The sequence below is a fragment of the Apostichopus japonicus genome, chromosome 12 (assembly GCF_037975245.1).
Source record: "Apostichopus japonicus isolate 1M-3 chromosome 12, ASM3797524v1, whole genome shotgun sequence".
NCBI lineage: Eukaryota > Metazoa > Echinodermata > Holothuroidea > Aspidochirotida > Stichopodidae > Apostichopus > Apostichopus japonicus.
The window spans coordinates 9,534,163-9,552,015 of NC_092572.1; the positions used below are offsets into that span (position 1 = coordinate 9,534,163).

The 17,853-nt window shown below is 36.2% G+C and overlaps 1 protein-coding gene across 5 annotated transcripts in view; it reads right to left on the reverse strand.

The window, feature by feature from the left end:
• The window catches only part of LOC139976873 (uncharacterized), a 150,344-nt gene that overhangs the window by 53,770 nt on the left and 78,721 nt on the right, over positions 1-17,853 (reverse strand). For all 5 annotated transcript variants that reach the window (XM_071985738.1, XM_071985742.1, XM_071985741.1 and 2 more), the window contains exon 4: positions 195-533. In XM_071985738.1, coding sequence (XP_071841839.1) covers positions 195-533 — 339 coding nt within the window. The remainder of the gene's footprint in view (positions 1-194; positions 534-17,853) is intronic.

Genomic DNA, 17,853 nt, shown 5'->3' on the forward strand with positions numbered 1-17,853 from the left:
GGCCGGCTAAAAGTTTTGGGGCTATATTGATGATCTTTCATATGTTTCTTTCTCCCTCCATTTATCCTTTGAGACACTTGACAAGAAGGGAGAACCGTTTACGTCATCTCCACTCAATAATTTCATTCTACATTGGGAAGGACCTGTTAAGACTTTAAAACCTAACTGAGAGAAATTGCTTAAAATCCTCTTACCTGCTGTGGTACTCAGCGTCAGAGCTATGGTTTTCCTCTGCTCGGCGCTTCCCTTTCCAATGGATTCGCCATCCGCTTGACACGTCAGAATCGTCGCTCTCTTAAAAGTGTACTGAATGGTTGAGACTGTCACAAAAGTGCCCGTCAGGGAGCCCTCTCCGAGATCCTCGTAGATGGGCGTTAAGGGGGTGCCGTGGTCGTTCGTCCATATTAGCTCGATTGCCGGTCTCGCTTCGCCTGACGTACAGGTCAGGTTGACAACGTCCCCGAGCTCTAGTTGGGGGCTACATAAATCATCCTGGCATTCTAGCCCGATGGAAGGACCGACTTCTGGTTTCACTGCCGAATAAAACAAAAGTGGACATGAAGACATCTGAGCTAGGGTCAGTTCACTACACTATATGATCTCTCTCAATAACGTTATTCGTTTCTGAAGAGGATTCGACAGACCGAAACGAATGTGATGTTGATAATAGTCGAGAGAGTGGTCCCGTTATCAGACGACTTGAGGACATGTACTTCACCTTCAAATTTTTTATGTCGCAAAATGTGTCGTTGCATGTGAAACTGAAACTGTAGGGTATTATTGTTCAATGATATAGTTTTGAGAACGGCTGCTAGGGAAAATGCTTCCCTTTATTTTTTGTCTTTTTTTTTGTCAAGCTTTATCAGAGAGCTCCTTCTGATGATTTAGGCTGTTGGGCTGTATATCACATTATGTGAAATGTTGTCACATGCCATTTCACAGAATTTTTCTTTTCAACAACAACAACAGCATCAACAACAATAATAATAATAATAATAATCATAATCGTTATGATAGCGATAGCGATAAGGATGATGATAATGTTAAAAATAAATTTATATAGTGCTTGCAAAGACAACTCTGGAAGAGCAACGATCTAAGCGCTTTACAAAAACAGTTAAAAATTACACTATTAGAGATATTCAGAAAAAAAACAGATTAAAAAGAAGCATCTTTTATTTGGTCTTAAAGCTTATACATCAGAAGTTGAATTTCTAATAGATAAAGAGAGAGCAAGGTCCAAAGAACAAGACCAAATTTGCAGAGAGAACGATTGCATTTAATAAGAATGAATAAAAAAGGAGTAGAAATTACTGAACTGACAAAACAAAGAAGAAATCTTTGGAAATTGATTTATGAATAAAAATGAGAATTAAACTCACAATAACAATGATATATAAGAAGAAGTGAAGAAATTTTTTTCTTGGGGGGGGGGGGAATTCTATTAAACATCATAAAATCAATTAAGTTAGAAATTAATGAAACTGGTTGTGATTGTACGCAACAACCAAAGGGTGTATGATAAAAATAAATGTGATCTTCCAAAATTATGAAATTACCCTTGCGTAAATATATATTTAGATTGATGATTATAGTTATCCCAACCAAATAATTATACTTGCACTATAATATATTTAATATCCCCCCCCCTTTCGTCCACATTTTTAATACCCGCATAAAACTGGTAATTATTGACTGTATCAGTTTAATCTTTGTTTTCTGTTTTGTTTAAACCCGTCGGTGAACAAGCTAATCACTATTTAGTCTAACTTCGGACGCACTACGTTTTCCGCATCATGTGCTGGACTCTTCTTTAAAGTCACCACTGACAAGCTAGAACGCAGTTTACCCGCCATTTCCACAGATAGAAACGAAAGCTGACAAATGAGGCGTGACAATTTTCGCCATTTCTGTCAGATGTAACAGGATTATTTAGCTTCGGAGAACGCTGGGAAGAAAATCACTCTTAAAAGTTATCAAATCTGATTGTGAATGAAATGTCCTACTTTTTTTTTTATAATGCCAGCAAATTTTATAGACGAGTGCTGATTGGAAATGTCAAGGTCTTAGAAACCAATCATAACAGTAAACAGAACTTGGCCCATTCATGAATCTATCGACCATTTGTATGTATTAGTTGGATGTTCACTGTGTTAAAATATTGTGACCAGAACTAACGAGGATGTATTTGCTAAATACCAGACTATATACATAGATACAATTGCAAGGCCAGAGCTGTTAATCCTTATGACAAGCAGTTTACAAACTGTGGCACGAGATCTCGTGACAAGATACAGCACGTCTTCCAAAACACCTTTTCATCTTGTGGAAACAGCTTTTCGAATCAGGGAATTATTTTTTCCAGTATGGCATCAGAAAATGCTATCAAAATGCACAATGGTGTCCAATTGCTGTACAAGTCCATGCAAAGATATATACATAGCAGTTTTTGTACGCTGGAATTCTAATATTTTATGATCAAGAGACTAAAATTCAGAACCTCAAAAACTTAAAAACACAAGATAGGAACAGTCTAAAAAATTTCTCACAAATTGATCAATTCATTAATTCTCATTCAATACTGTACATATTTCAATTCCAGGACGTTAAGGCAATTCATTGTACCAGCTAATATATGATAAACAATCAGTTGGTTTCATTACAATTAATGAATTATATCAAGGTAATTAAAAGTCAGCTATGACTCATGAAATGTACATTGCATTCCTGATAGCCTATGTACCTTTTACTGTAACAATTAATAGCTTAGGTCAGGTACACCATAATGAGTTTAATAGAGTGAGTGAGTATTGTAAATGATTTCTCTTCACAATATATATCTCTGTTAATTTTATACAAAAAAAATGTCATTCTAAACACTTAGTTGAAACATACATTCAAACTTAAAACCGTTAGGTGTCGAACGATTCCCATTCTTTGTTATTGTTTTGGTCGAGACAACATCATGTGTCCAGATTTAATCGTCTACTGATTCTGAGACAATCCTCATTATCTGGCAACAACTTTGAGGACCGTGACAACCTCACGATACTGCTTTTCAAAACTGTTTGAAATATTTAGAGTGCTTACAATTTTGGCTTTAATACTGATGAACTTGGTAGTAATGGACACCAAAACCATTAATTTCTAGTCTGCTACATATTGCCACATTCTGATGTCTGACATTATTCCAGTGTTCAGCCATCCCAGTCCTCTCTCAGCTAATTTATCACAGACTGAAATCTATTACAATAAAACTAAGTCCACTATTTCAACTACTGTCTAAGGACATAGTGTCCTTTTGTCACAGTGTCCCCTGACTTTCTGACAGGATGATCTTAATTCTAACAATTTATTACAACAAAACTATTGACCACTATGTCAACTACTGTCTAAGGACAGTGTCCTTTTGTCACAGTGTCCCCTGACTTTCTGACAGGATGATCTTAATTCTAACAATTTATTACAACAAAACTATTGACCACTAAGTCAACTAATGTCTAAGGACATAGTGTCCTTTGTCACAATGTCCCCTGACTTTCTGACAGGATGATCTTAATTCTAACAATTTATTACAACAAAACTATTGACCACTAAGTCAACTAATGTCTAAGGACATAGTGTCCTTTGTCACAGTGTCCCCTGACTTTCTGACAGGATGATCTTAATTATATTATAACAATTTATTACAACAAAACTGCTGACCACTATGTCAACTAATGTCTAAGGACATAGTGTCCTTTTGTCACAGTGTCCCCTGACAGGATGAGCTTAATTATATTATAACAATTTATTACAACAAAACTGCTGACCACTAAGTCAACTAATGTCTAAGGACATAGTGTCCTTTGTCACAGTGTCCCCTGACTTTCTGACAGGATGATCTTAATTATATTATAACAATTTATTACAACAAAACTGCTGACCACTATGTCAACTAATGTCTAAGGACATAGTGTCCTTTTGTCACAGTGTCCCCTGACAGGATGAGCTTAATACTTGTGACTGTGTAACTTCTGCAGCCTGGTATCATCTTTCTACTTGAAACAAACTAGCTGAGACAATTAACTGAGAGTCAATCAAGTGGATTGGATGGGAGGGGTGGTGTGTGGGGTAGGGATGGGATTGGTGGGGATCAATAATTTTAAGTTGGAAAAATGTTCCATAAAAGAAAGAAAATATTAGAAATTTAAATTGGGAATTTCGGATTAATATAGCAAGCACACAGGCAATACATCTCTATAGGGTTAGCGAAATCAAATTATTTACTCTTCAAGATCTAGGCGTATAAAATGTCTGCCTTCCTTGAGGGAAAGATTAGTATCAGTCAATGACTGGAAGGCGGTTGAATATGTTAAGCCTTCCTATATTCATCAGCAAGGGCATATATTTATGTGAAATAAACAAAAATGTACTCTTACTTGACCAGACCTCAATTGAGCTTTGCACTACTAACACAGTTGGGTTCATGAAATCGCCATCTATTTGACCGAAGTCACCAATATAAAGCGATTCTTACCTAGAGCTACTAGATCATCAAACATATATACATGTGCATCAACATATTATCTGATTAAACACATGATTCTCCCCCTGTGTAATTACCAGCATGACTTTTACGGCTTAATTTCTTCATCAAAGTCCCTCCTCAGTTGCCAGATGTAATTTATGGGTGACACAGCATTCATCAAACACCACCCACCTGCCTACTTTTTCTTTAATAAATACCATGAAAAGAGAAAAGCCCAAAACAAACAAAAGAACTGTTTGCCAAAGTGATGACTACCACTCTAACCAAACCTTTTGATTCCTATCGTCTGAGGGAAAAAAAATATAACATTAATATGCTGCTGCTTTGATCAAAGCGTTCTTTCACCTAGGCTTGTTGCTTGGCAACGTAATGCCCGCCCGCTGCTCTTTTTGTCTCCATAATCGTATGAGTACCTGCTGGTTTTTAATTTTCTTACTTCTATTTCTTGGGGCGAGGGGGGTGGTTGGGGGGGCTGCTGGGATATTTTTAACTTCATTGAGTCATCATCAACCCACAAACCGTTAGAATGTTGTCACTTTCAAATTTTCCGATGGTTTTGAGAATCGACGTAATTGCCCTACGATGAGGAGGGAAAGAATGTTTCCCTGATTGATATTCATTATCTACCACTTAGCCACAAAACATGTCTTGTATGATATCCAGCTATTAGCTCTATAATCCACTTACTGATTCCCAGAGAGCGCCACGCTGGCATGACAAAACATTCGTGAGGGTTTTTGGAGGTGGGGGGTGTGGCATCTTGCTGGGATATCTCTCCTGTACTGCGAAAACCAAGACGCTGCACATGTTAAAGCAATCATTGTTTTTCGTCGTGTGACAAGATAAGAATGTGTTCGATTATTTCATGTAGTTTTGATAAGGACCAGATTGATTGCGGTCATCATACTTTTGAGAAAACCACGAATTGTTCGAAAACACAAAAAAGGACTCTTTCTGTTTTAGACAGTGTTTTCCTCTTAGGCACAAGAGGCAGTGACATCAGTCAGTCAGATTACTCAGGTGTATACCACCCATGAGAGGCTACTGTTGTGGCATTATACTGAATGCAACCAACTGTATATTGCTTATTACAACCATTTGAAATCAGTTACATATAATTTACAAATACATTACATTGTTACGGCACACTGGTAAGGGAAGTGAAGCATTCTGGGAATTAATATGGGGATATGGAAATGAATATTCAGTTTGATGTTCCAATATTAATTTACATCAGTGGCGTAGCCAGCATTCTATTGTTAGGGGGGCAAGATTTTTCTTAAGGGGGGCAACCCTGTGATGGTTGATGGTAGGGATTACCAAGAAATATATGTATTAACGGGCACCTCGTCAACACAAATACACATCCAATGGTTCAGTGGAACATGACACACTATCGGTCTGATTACCAAGTTCTGACCTTATATGAAGTATGAACATGAGCCCTGAGGTATGAATACTTGTGATTAGAACTCGAAAAAATGTAAAAAAGAAGTTATTGAATACGTGACTGGATTTCTTTGGGGGGGGGCAAGACTAGCACAAAGCAAATGGGGGGCATTGCCCCCCTGTCCCCCCTCTGGCTACGCCACTGATTTACATACTTAATCGATGAACATGAGTGATGGGAATCTCCATGCAACATCTCGCAACAGTACGTTACACATTGACTTGTGTGATGTACCATCTACAGCATTGGCTGACCTTACTAAACATTGCAACCTGACACTGACAAGACCCATTACCTTTCTATAATGATTTTTCCGCTTATAAACTTTATCCTTCATTTACCTTTACCCCGATCATCATCATCGTTTGCTAGCTCTCTCCGCCCAAAATATTTCATAAATACTATTAAATCCGTTCGATGATGATTGATTTTACATCCGCTCCAAGAAACCGATATCTTCATTTTAATGATCCAGAAATTGTTTATTATCACCTTGGATCATCCGGGCACTGATTGGCAGATTCACAAAAATGAAAGTTAGGCACCACCTTGCATATCAGATATTTTACGATCTTGTGATATTACGACAATTCCCGGAAAAAAAAAGAAGCAAAGCTGTTAACTGCTAAGTGATACAAATTGACAGTTTGGCAAAGGAAGTCCTTTCTTTTGTAATTTTTTTTTCATACAGCTTAGGATTCAATTTGACTTTTTGACAGATTCCCATTTTCATAGGAGACAGCGAGAGACAGACAGAGATAGAGAGAGAGAGAGAGAGAGAGATAGAAAAAAAAAAATGACTTTTTATGCTTCTAAAGACAAGATGATTGGCATAAACCCTCGCAAATAATTTTGTCAATCATTGAAGCGTTAGCAGTTGTTTGGACATGGCAAAAAGCACTAATGGGAATTTTTGTCATTTATGTTTATCCAGCTCTTCTGCTTGAAATACACGAATCCAGGCAAGTTTATGATCATAATGGGATACAGGGCAGGTTTAAATCGCCCCCCCCCCCCCTTACCTGAGAAAGTGTATTGTGTCAAAAAGAAATCTGATTTGGGAGAGATATTGATCATGATGAATATTCAATGAACTATATGTATTGTATATAAATTAAAATTACTGAAACAACTGTATAAATAGATGAACTGCACTGTAACTATGGCAACACTCAATAACGTATAATTCTCTTAGCCTACTACTGATCAAGATCTAGTAACAATCTCTGTGGTGCAAAAGTAATCCTAGTTTTAATTGACATATCTGAGACTGAGCTGTCATTTATTACGGTACACACCTGTAATATATGTCAGAGTACCTGACTAAATAGATCTGAAACCAAATTCTATTTGTTTTTCATTTTATATTTTCAAGGCAGAAATATTAACAGTGTTGACACTGAAATCAATTGCCTCTTATTAAGGTTATTATGCTAAGAGGGTCAATATTAATTTTTAGATTCAGCATTTGCAAAATCCATTTATAACTACAGAAATTATCATTTGTAATAAAATAAAGTAAAACATTTTAACACTTCACCGCGCGTGGGGCAATGATGTCATTTTTAGACTTAATCAAGTCTTTTTTAGCCATGTGTGTAAAGAAACATTATAGTTGAAATATCTCACAAGTTATATTATAAGATTTTTTGTATCTGATAAGGGATGTTGTTCATCTTAAATTACATCTCTTCCAATGATCATGATTTGGGTAGGAAATCTCCTTTCACATAAAAGATTTAGCTAAATTGTCATAATAAATTGGGAAATATTAGCACCATATATATATAGACCTAACTGTTTATTAATATTACCTTGACTATTCAAACAACAAAAGGGGCATGTTACCATGAATATTCATTTCCTTAGTGGGCCTAATTCTTTCTTTGTAAATATTTAACTTACTTATTCACAGAGGAAAATGAGAGTTTCCTACAAAAAAAGAGGTTGTACAGTTTTGATAAAAATTCTAAATACAGAGAACACTGACAGCTTAAAATTTAAAGCAAATATTTCCAAATGTATCAACATTCCAGAATCAATCAACAAGAACATAAATAATAGGAAAGAACATGTGCCTGATTATGATCCCAGATCACCCACTGTGGTCTACTCCTTGCAAGAATCCAATTGTAACTTAGCCAGTCCAAGTTGGTATCTTGAGTTAAGGAACAAGATATTGAGATTAGGTTTTCAACCAAGTATTAGCTTACATGTTGATTCTTTTATTTGCTTTGTTTTCGTATCATGCAGTGTCACATTAATTCTCAGCCATCGGAATATTCTTTTGAACTTGAAAGTCTAGTACGTCTTCATTACAGCACATTCCTATAGGGAAGATGCCTGATGATAAGTCTTTTGACTCAGATTACATTTACACAGAGCCACTACATGTGGTATGTTATCGATGCGACCAAACCATCGTTATATCCCGCCAAAGATGTAGCGAGGGCCCCCTAGTCTTGATTAGGAACTATCTCTAATTACAACATTCGATTCAGTTTCAATCAAGTTAATATCAGGCAGCTAAGATCCTACGACTAAAATGGAGGTACGAAATCCGATTCCCAATAAACGGAGAGCGGGCGCTCGTGTCGGAGGAGGGCCGTCGTTCGACGGCGTACGAAATGAGACGGTAAAGAGAAGCAGATAAAATCTGCCACGATGGCGGACGGAAGATCAGAGGAAGATGGAGAAAAAAAAAGGCTAAGAGGGGGTCCTGTTGGGTTAAATTTAAATTGGTCTGATCAAGGGTAAACGGACTTATGTTTCATGACTTGTCCTTGGTGTCCTTGAGAAATGGTTTTCAGTTTAATTACTCGCAGCAATCTTGCATTTCAGAATCTTTCGGTATTCTGGAATGATGACAACGGATGCTACACTGTGCTTCCGCCCTCATGTGGATTTTTCTTATACATAGCGGTTTACATAGCAATGTCGGTGTATGTAACAGAGTACGAAAAAGAGATACCAGCCGAAGCATCCATCGAGTCACCAAACCAGAAATTATAATTTTTTTTGATGGAGCAGGCGGGGGTGGAGGGGCAGGGTTACTGGGAAGTTACTAGTTTATCATCGTCTAAAGCTATATTTTGCACTAAATATGGTGCAAAGACTGGAAGTGTTTGTAAAGGAGAGTAAGATTTAGTATAATGACACAAACTTGGCCAAAATGAAGAAAACGTGCAACCTAATGACAAAAAGAGGGACAACTTCAGATTTTTATTATTATTTTTTACAGGTGGATAGAGGGATTGGACTAATGTTTTGTATCATCTTTATTCCCACCTTGTGCACAAATCATTACTGCAACACTTATTAGAGGGCCATATGGGGCCATAAAAAAGATATTAATTCATTGCTCATGAACGAATTTTGGAAAAAAGAAAAAAAACAACTGTGAACTAATTATCTGATGCTATTTTATAATAGTCCAAAAACCATTTTTTAAAATAATTCAACAGATTTTGCAGTGATAAAATGTAATGCCAACTGTTGCTTTAAAATATTGCAGCTCACTAAAATAGCTCCATTAAGTGATTAATTTAGCTGAAACACCCAAAATGATATTTCCTCAAAAGGTAAATTTATACTTCTTTTGGGGGGGTTTTGAATTTTAGTGGATTATACAATCTTACAAACCTTTCACCTTTGGCAATTCTTTTACTGACAAAAAAAAGAGAGAAAAAAATGGGAGGCCAGAGATGGGACATATTATCTGAGAAACTTGAATTGATCACAAATTCTGACGATACCCCAAAGCGATAAACAGGACATACAGAAATGCTGAAAGTTTTGTTGACAAAAAAACCCCCTAAAAACAGGGGTACGCGAAAGAAAAAAAGTGGATATGTATATATAAATTGATATCAACCCCGAAATGTTTCACTTATGGAATGCCAAAATTATTGCCCGTTCATCGCTAAAAGCAAATTACAATTTGACGCGTTATCGTACTGAATATCTGGGTTAATGTATGTCATGTTCCACATTGAGTCCCCGGGAGAGTTCTGCCTTGCATGCTCTTCGCGCCGTTTAGGCTTCCGAATTACTGTCGATTGGAAATGATTGACGTTGCGATCACCCAACCTTTCGGATAATTCTCTCTCCTGATGCAAAACTTATTTCAGCGGTTCCTGAACTGTCTAGTGATATGTTCCCACAGCTGTTCATCAAAGGGACCTGCTCGCCGATAAAATTAATTGCAAGCTTTATGGCTCTACGAGCTCCCAATGAAACAAAGCAAATGGCTAGGGGTCTTTCTACCAAACCCACCCAAAACAAAAACATTCTGTGCTATATATTGTCATATATAGTCACAGACAGAGAGGGGAACGTACAGGGGGTGCTGGTGGGCCGGAAGTGACATTTCAAAATTGGGACTTACAAATGTACCCAAACCTGACTTTCAGAATGGTCAGAGAACTGATAGATATAAGAAATGACTCTGCTCAGATAATGTGAATCATAGTGGTTAAAATTTCATCCAGCTGTGATTTTTGCTGAATTTGAAGTCCTCAAATTTAGCCCAATTCATGTGAATACATTGCTAAATTTTGGTCAGCTACAGGAAGTTCTTCTTTCGGGTGTAAAACAATAAAATAAGACGTTTTCTCAGCTATTGATTACCCGCAAACTACACAGATAGATTCACTTATTTATGTTCGTTCATTTTTTCAACAAGCATGTACGTGTTTCTAAGCTACCACCCGTAGATCACATACTCTCTCACTCCTCAATGCTTGGGAATTAAACTTTTGACTCTCAGAAACCGCACAAATAGTACTTGTGACAATTTCTGTAGTCACTTTAAGATGCTAAATATTTCCGTGGAAGTATTACTAATGACATTTATAAAAGAGGAATGAATAAGACATGAAAGTAATCAGTAAAATAGGTTTGCTGCAGGGTTCAAGAGGGTGATCATTTTGACCAGGTGTTTGTCTCTTATCTAGGATCCCATGGAAATCATATTTAATAGTACTGAAGCCATAAACCCATTGTTTTATCGCCCATTAACCTAGATATAATTGACATGTTTGTCGTGTAACACATGAAACTTCTGTGACAATATACTGCGATAACTGCGGCAGGGCTTTTAGTCTGGATGTTGTAGTCCTAGTAAGAAGAGACAATTGAATGCAAGTAAATGTTTCATAATTATGATATTTTGCTTTTAGCAAGATATTCTTTCAAATTTGCTAAATCTCTGGAATACTAACCTTCAAGATTTAAAACACTTGATGATCTGCTCAGTTGAGTGCTGGCCTTAACATTAATCCATTAACTGTTTTATAAAGTCTTATAACTAAAGCGTGTTCCATTAACTTCACATATATGTATAGAGCAGTCTGGTTCAGATTTTGTCCTTGCCGCAACTGTCATGCATTGCGGTTATTTAACATGCATGTCAATTGATGCCATTATTTTCCCATTTAGTTAAATTCTGTGTTGCATCAGAAAAACGGTCTGTGCTCTAGACTTATACTTCAGTCACTTTAATTGATGAACCTCAAAAAGAAAATCAGATGTGTTGTGGAAGAAATTCAACCGGGACTGATAGTGCAGTTTTTTAAGAAATAGGCTACAAAAATATCAAATTTAATATTGTCACAAACATGTACTTCTAAAGGCATTTTTCCACTTTGATCATCCAACTTTATTGCAAAACTTACAATATTTTATCAATTTTCCCTTTAAGTTTTGTCTTTTTCATGTTGCAATCATTTCTCTTTTCACATTTCTGCCAAAAAAAAAAACCTTTTTCTCATTTATGTTTTATTTTTGAAATTAGAATCTTCTTCCTCTAAACTGTCATGAGATCAGATGTCTCAAGTTTACTAAACAAAGGAAAAATTGATTTCATAGATGTACATAACAATACAAAAGAATGACTAATCCTTGATTTATAGGTCTTCACAGAGTGAAACCTGCCAAAGTAAATCACTGCTCGAAAAAAAAAACCAGTAAAAAAAAGAAGAAAGAGTCAATTTTTTGACAAAGGATAATTTCTTTTCTTAGACATTTGCAAATCTTCAAATTTAATTACAGCTGTCTCCAGCCCCTTTGTGTGTCGATGTCATCGTCCATAATCCATACAATGTTTTATCATTTAATTCTTAAGCTCCAAGTTCGGGGGTCTTTGATTATTCTGAAAGAAACCAAAATGTTGATGAAAGTGTTTTTACACATTTTACGTCTTTTTGATATTTCAATAATCACAGTGACTTTTTTTAAATTCTTTTTTGCCTTGTGGCCAAAATTTTACTATTGTGCAATTTTCATTTATTAATAAATCTATGAGGACAAAGCCATTTTATCCAGAGAGTCAACAAAGAAAGGCACCGTTACCATTATATGAAAGAAAAAAAACCTTTGATCGGAACCAAATATAACAAAAGGGCTTGGGGATGGTTTCATTTGGATATATATATATATACTAGTGAAATGCTTTTGGGTGACTAATACTTCATACTTGGAAGCGTGATACAAAGGAAATGGTTTGAGGTCTAATAAATCATGTCACAGACACACAGAGTAAATGATGGATCGAGAGAATCCAAAGCAGAGGAAGAAAAAAAGAGGGGGGGGAGAAGAAAGAAAGATCGAAGAGAAGAGGCCAAGACGAGGAATTACGTGGTCGGTCTATTGATGCGGACTTTGTCGAGATTAACGAATATTTAGCTCTGATTCAGTGCAAACAGAGACGGAGAAGGGTTCGGATGAAGAGATATATATATATACAAGGTGCTCCCTCCATCGAGATGGTTCCGAGATGCAATACAGAGAGGATACATCTGAGACGGAGAGATCGAAACGAACAGTTTGAAATATTACTTATCGACGTCGATCGAGTAATCCCCGCAGATGACTAGGAGAAATCGATGAGCCTGAGTAATAAAATCCCTGTCTGATAGTCCGAAGAAGTTTATGTAATTTTCTCGATCTGAAACCAGTTCTCGGGAGGATTCGAATCATCGGTGGCAATAAAACGAACATCGGGTGTCGTCATCTTCTTCTCTTTGTTTTTGTTTTTTATTTATATTTTTTTGAAGTTAATAAATGTTCTCGATAATTCCCAGCTGAACTATCTCCAAAAAATAGGCAGACAAACAATCAGTTAAAGAATTTTTTTTTTTTTTATGAGAATGAAAAAGTAAGAAGGATACGCAAAAAGCCGCAAAATGGGGAAAAAATGGTACGAATATTATCAAACAGAAATCACTTTAGAAGTTAAATGCAATGGTGACAAGCGTCTGACGGTTTGTATAGTGACTTGGTTATTTAGCTCCTTTTAGACAATTAATAAACACTCTATTTTGTCCCAAATCTTCAGAAATCTGTCTCATCATGAGTGGTGTTCTTGGAGAAAATGAGATGAAATTGTATTCCGCTGGGTATGTTAATTAAAAAATGTTTCACAAAGACGTTAGGAGCATTCTTCTTCCTCTTATCCATAGGCAATCCCCCCTCCTCCCTTCCACCCCCCCTCCCAAAAAAAAGAAAGGAAAAGAGTGAGATTCTTCCAAACATATCCATTTAATTCAATTATGTCGTGCCATACGTCTGCAGGGATCACAGACTTTAAGTACAGAAATAATGGACTCAATTTATGGTACAGAATTTACAAAATACTGCCATTAAAACAAGCAAAGTGATCTATGTTCTATAACGTTGTATAATGTTTTAAACTCTGCAAGAGGTGCCATTTCCAAAGACATAAATTCCAAAGTGTCTTAATCTGTACTATTTCCCAAAGTGTACCAAACTTATAGACATTTTGCATTTATTAACTCATACCATTCATTTAAGTTCATACTTCATGCTATGTATGGCAGATACAAGTTTGGCAAGAGTATAGATTATAAGGTAGGAAATAAAAGTTATTAACACCATGTTTATATTTTGCCATATTCTAACAACTAAGCTCTGTTCCTGAAGGTTTTGTACAGTACATTAACCATGCAGGTTTCAAGCTTCCAATTCATTATTAGCTACAATGTAACCCTAGAAATGAAAGTATTGTAGAAACAAATTTACAAGCTAATTTTGTTTGTTCTGTAAGGGTGAAGACCTCAATAGACTCTTAAATCAATTAACCAAGCAATGTGCAGAGTACAACTTTTTCACACAACGTTGACAAATTGACTCGATTTTATTTCTGTCTAAATTTTATTTATAAATATTACAAACTGTTCAAGAATTCTTGCTTTCTACCATATTTAATGACACCAGATAACTCAAGCTAACCCAAGCTAACTCAAGCTAATTCAAGCTAATTAAAGCTAACTCAGCTAATGAATTATACATTGTTCTGGGATGTTAATATGGAAGTGCACTTGAAGATTTTTTTTGAAGACAAGTACTTTCTTCACCAACTTCTCTCCCTGCCCCCAACCACCCCCCCCCCCGTCCCACTACCTCTCCCAATGTTTATCTTAAGTTTGGAAAGCTAACTTGTAATAGATTGATGCCCTGAAGTTAACAGTTCGGTTGTTTTCCGTTCGTAAGAGATACCATATGCTTCTTTTGTTTGGATTTTCTTCGCTCCAAATATAAGATCAGGGAATCAAAGTCTGACGGCTCAAGGCCAAAGATTGTTGACGACGAAATTATATTAAATCAGTTGCCGCACGGTGACTCCAAAACAGTCTAAAGAATTTATATAAGAGACATTTTGGGCACATAATGTTTATATATATAGTTCATGTACAAGCCGTTGCCTTTGGAATCCTGAGTACATCAAAGCTGGAGATGTGCAAATGAGAATGTCTCGGTACCGTAAAGGCCAAAACATCCGATAAAGATCGCCCGAGGGGTACTCAAAGTCTTCACGAGATGCAAATTGCTTAGTTATGTCTTAGCCATATTGAGTTGAATGGCAAGAAAACCTAATTTACGGGCAGCTCGGGAAAGAAATATAGTCGTTTACCATAGATATACATTGTACAATTTTAGAGCCCATGAATTTAGAATTTGAAAGGAATTTATAGATAATTTTTCGCATGATCACCTAGTTTGTCATCATGTCAAATGCTTGAATTTGACGTACATCAAAATTAGTGACGGGGCAGAAAAGTTGACGAACAGAGAAGAACTGAGGCGATAAGGAAGAGGGTGTTTGCGACTGGTGAGTCGTCTGCGATAAACCGAAGAAACGAAAAAAAAACAGAAAAAAACAATTGTACACGAAGACGTAAGGTACAGTGTGTGCAGTAGATGATGTACATTAATACTGGATGAAACCAGAATGTAAAAATTTACATTTTAGCCACATTTTCTTCTGAAAAGTGAGTCTGACGAATATCAAAAGCTGGTAATGCACCCAGGGGAGGAGTAAGGATGATCAGAGATTAAGTCTAAATTTGGAAACAATCGTGCGCTGTTCGCAGTGTATAGCGGTGCTCAAATTTTTTTTAGTGTTTCCCAAATTACTCCATAAAATATAAAAGACATGTGGTGGATGATTGTTATTAAATGGAGTATACTGTGCTGGGATTTGTATGAGCATATAACGTGTTGTCCAATTTTTATTTAGGTTAATTACAAGTATAAAATCTTTGCACTTGTATATAGAAATCTTTCAATTTTAACGATGCGATGTGGGATAAATTTATATATTAGAGACTGACTTCTAAGAGACTGCCTAAGAGACTGACTTCGGTCAGCTTGCGGCTTTGATAAGCTAATGACGCTTCCTAAATTACACACATTATTCTCTCATTCACCTTATTTTGTGTGTCTTTAAGGTACATCGGCTATATATATGGTATAGCCTATACATTATTCTCTCATTCACCTTATTTTGTGTGTCTTTAAGGTACATCGGCTATATATATGGTAGCCTATGCACCTTCAATACTTTCCCTGCCATTTCAGACCGATACAATTAGAGGATAACTTTGATACCCAATAAAGTTCATATGCATGCCACCACACACAGACATATAATTTTTCTATTGCCCTGCGGATTGTTCACCAAGTATTTATGGTAATTTTTCATTTTTGTAAGGTCGGTAAGAGTGATTCCATATTTTTTCCTTTCGGGAAACCCCAAAAAAGGTGTTTGTTCAAGTTTCTTAACAATGGATTTTGTGAATTTTATACAGAACCCTACAAATACTTTATATACTATATAAACTAAAATACTTTATTTTTTTAAAAAACTTTAGTTTATTAAAAAACTAAAATACTTAAAATACTTAAAAATAAACTAAAATAAATATATAAACTAAAATACTTTATATACTATAACTTTATATACTATAATACATAATATACTATAATGTAACACTTTATATACTATAATGTGACTTTTAAGTTTAAGACCATCTGTCCACTTGTCTGGGAGACACAACATACCAACCCTCATGCTATACATGGTTTATATAGATACTCAACACATGCAGGTAGGTTATGAACCCAACCTGTACTTTCAAAACGTACACTTTGTCCTACATCATGGATATAGCCAAGTCTCGTAGTTGGGCCAAGCTGTCACCTAAGCAGATTGTACAAAATGGTTTTATTGATTCTAGCATTGCAACTTACATTTGAGTAGCATACTTGATAAGTTGCCAGAATATACACCTTTGCTATATGTGCACAAGAGTTGGGAAAAAATTTCAAGTTTTTGGTTAGAAAGTCCTTAGGAGAACAAATAAAAGTATGAAACAAAGATGACTGGGGTGAGTTTACAAATGAAACTTCAGATCTACTTGTATATGTACATTTATGGAAGCCAAGGTGTATTTATAGCTTTCTAAACAATGATGTTCCATGATCGAATGAAAAGTGGAACATTTGAGAAGATATTGCTACACTTTCTAAAAAAGTAACCCAAGAAGGAACCTTGGCACGAGCAACAAACAACGAACCGACTGATCCGCTCAACCCCCCTGCCCCCCCCCCCCCCCGCCCCCCCCCCCCCCCGCCCCCACCTCCTTGCATCATCGTCAGGTGTGTATAAGGCTCCACATGATCTTAGCCAAAAGGCTGGAACGCAAGAAGATGTTACTAAACTACTGTACATATGGTCAAGTGTCATTGAATGGCCCTTAGAGCTCCCTATTACTGTGCAGTTTTGGTACGAATAAGTTTATTAGAAATGCCACACATAGTGGATACATAACATTCTAGGCACAACTGTACCATCCCACTTAAACGTTTGGGGGAATCTTGAACAAACATACCAAAATTGTCAGCTATATAATTACCGTGTAAACATACACATGCTATGAAAAAAGTGAATTAAATGCCAAATCGTGTCTCAATTTATCATTTTTAGGTTATTATACCTCAAGATGAGGCTGACTAACAAACAAACAATTTATGCTACATGAATATTTAAGCACGTTTTGTTCTTTGAATATTCAAACCCTTTCTGCACTACGAATATTCAAACTGTATACCATTCAGAAACATAGCTATAACACCCAGTCGGGACATTTTTTTCTATATTGTAGTATCATGTCCTACTTCAGAGCACTCGTATTGTCAGTGCGAGCAGTGTAAATATCATGTTTCTATCAGATCAAGGTTAGGAACTGTTTGTACTGTCAATACCAGTGCTTTGAGAGCATGATATTGGAGTACAGTTTAGAGAGGTATTAGCATTAGGAAATTGTCCCAACTGACTGAAAAACAAGACATTTGAATGGTCCACTATCTTTTCTACCCTGCAAATTATGGAGTGCAGACAATTAGTAACTGTTACAAGAAGAGCTGTGCATAAATTAACAATATGTCCCAGGGTCTGTATAGTTTATGACATTACTATAAAATTCATGATGTATTTTATGTACCTTACAATTAACATTCCCCTCCTCACAATGCTGCAATCATACCCCTACTAAACGAGCTACTAAACTTG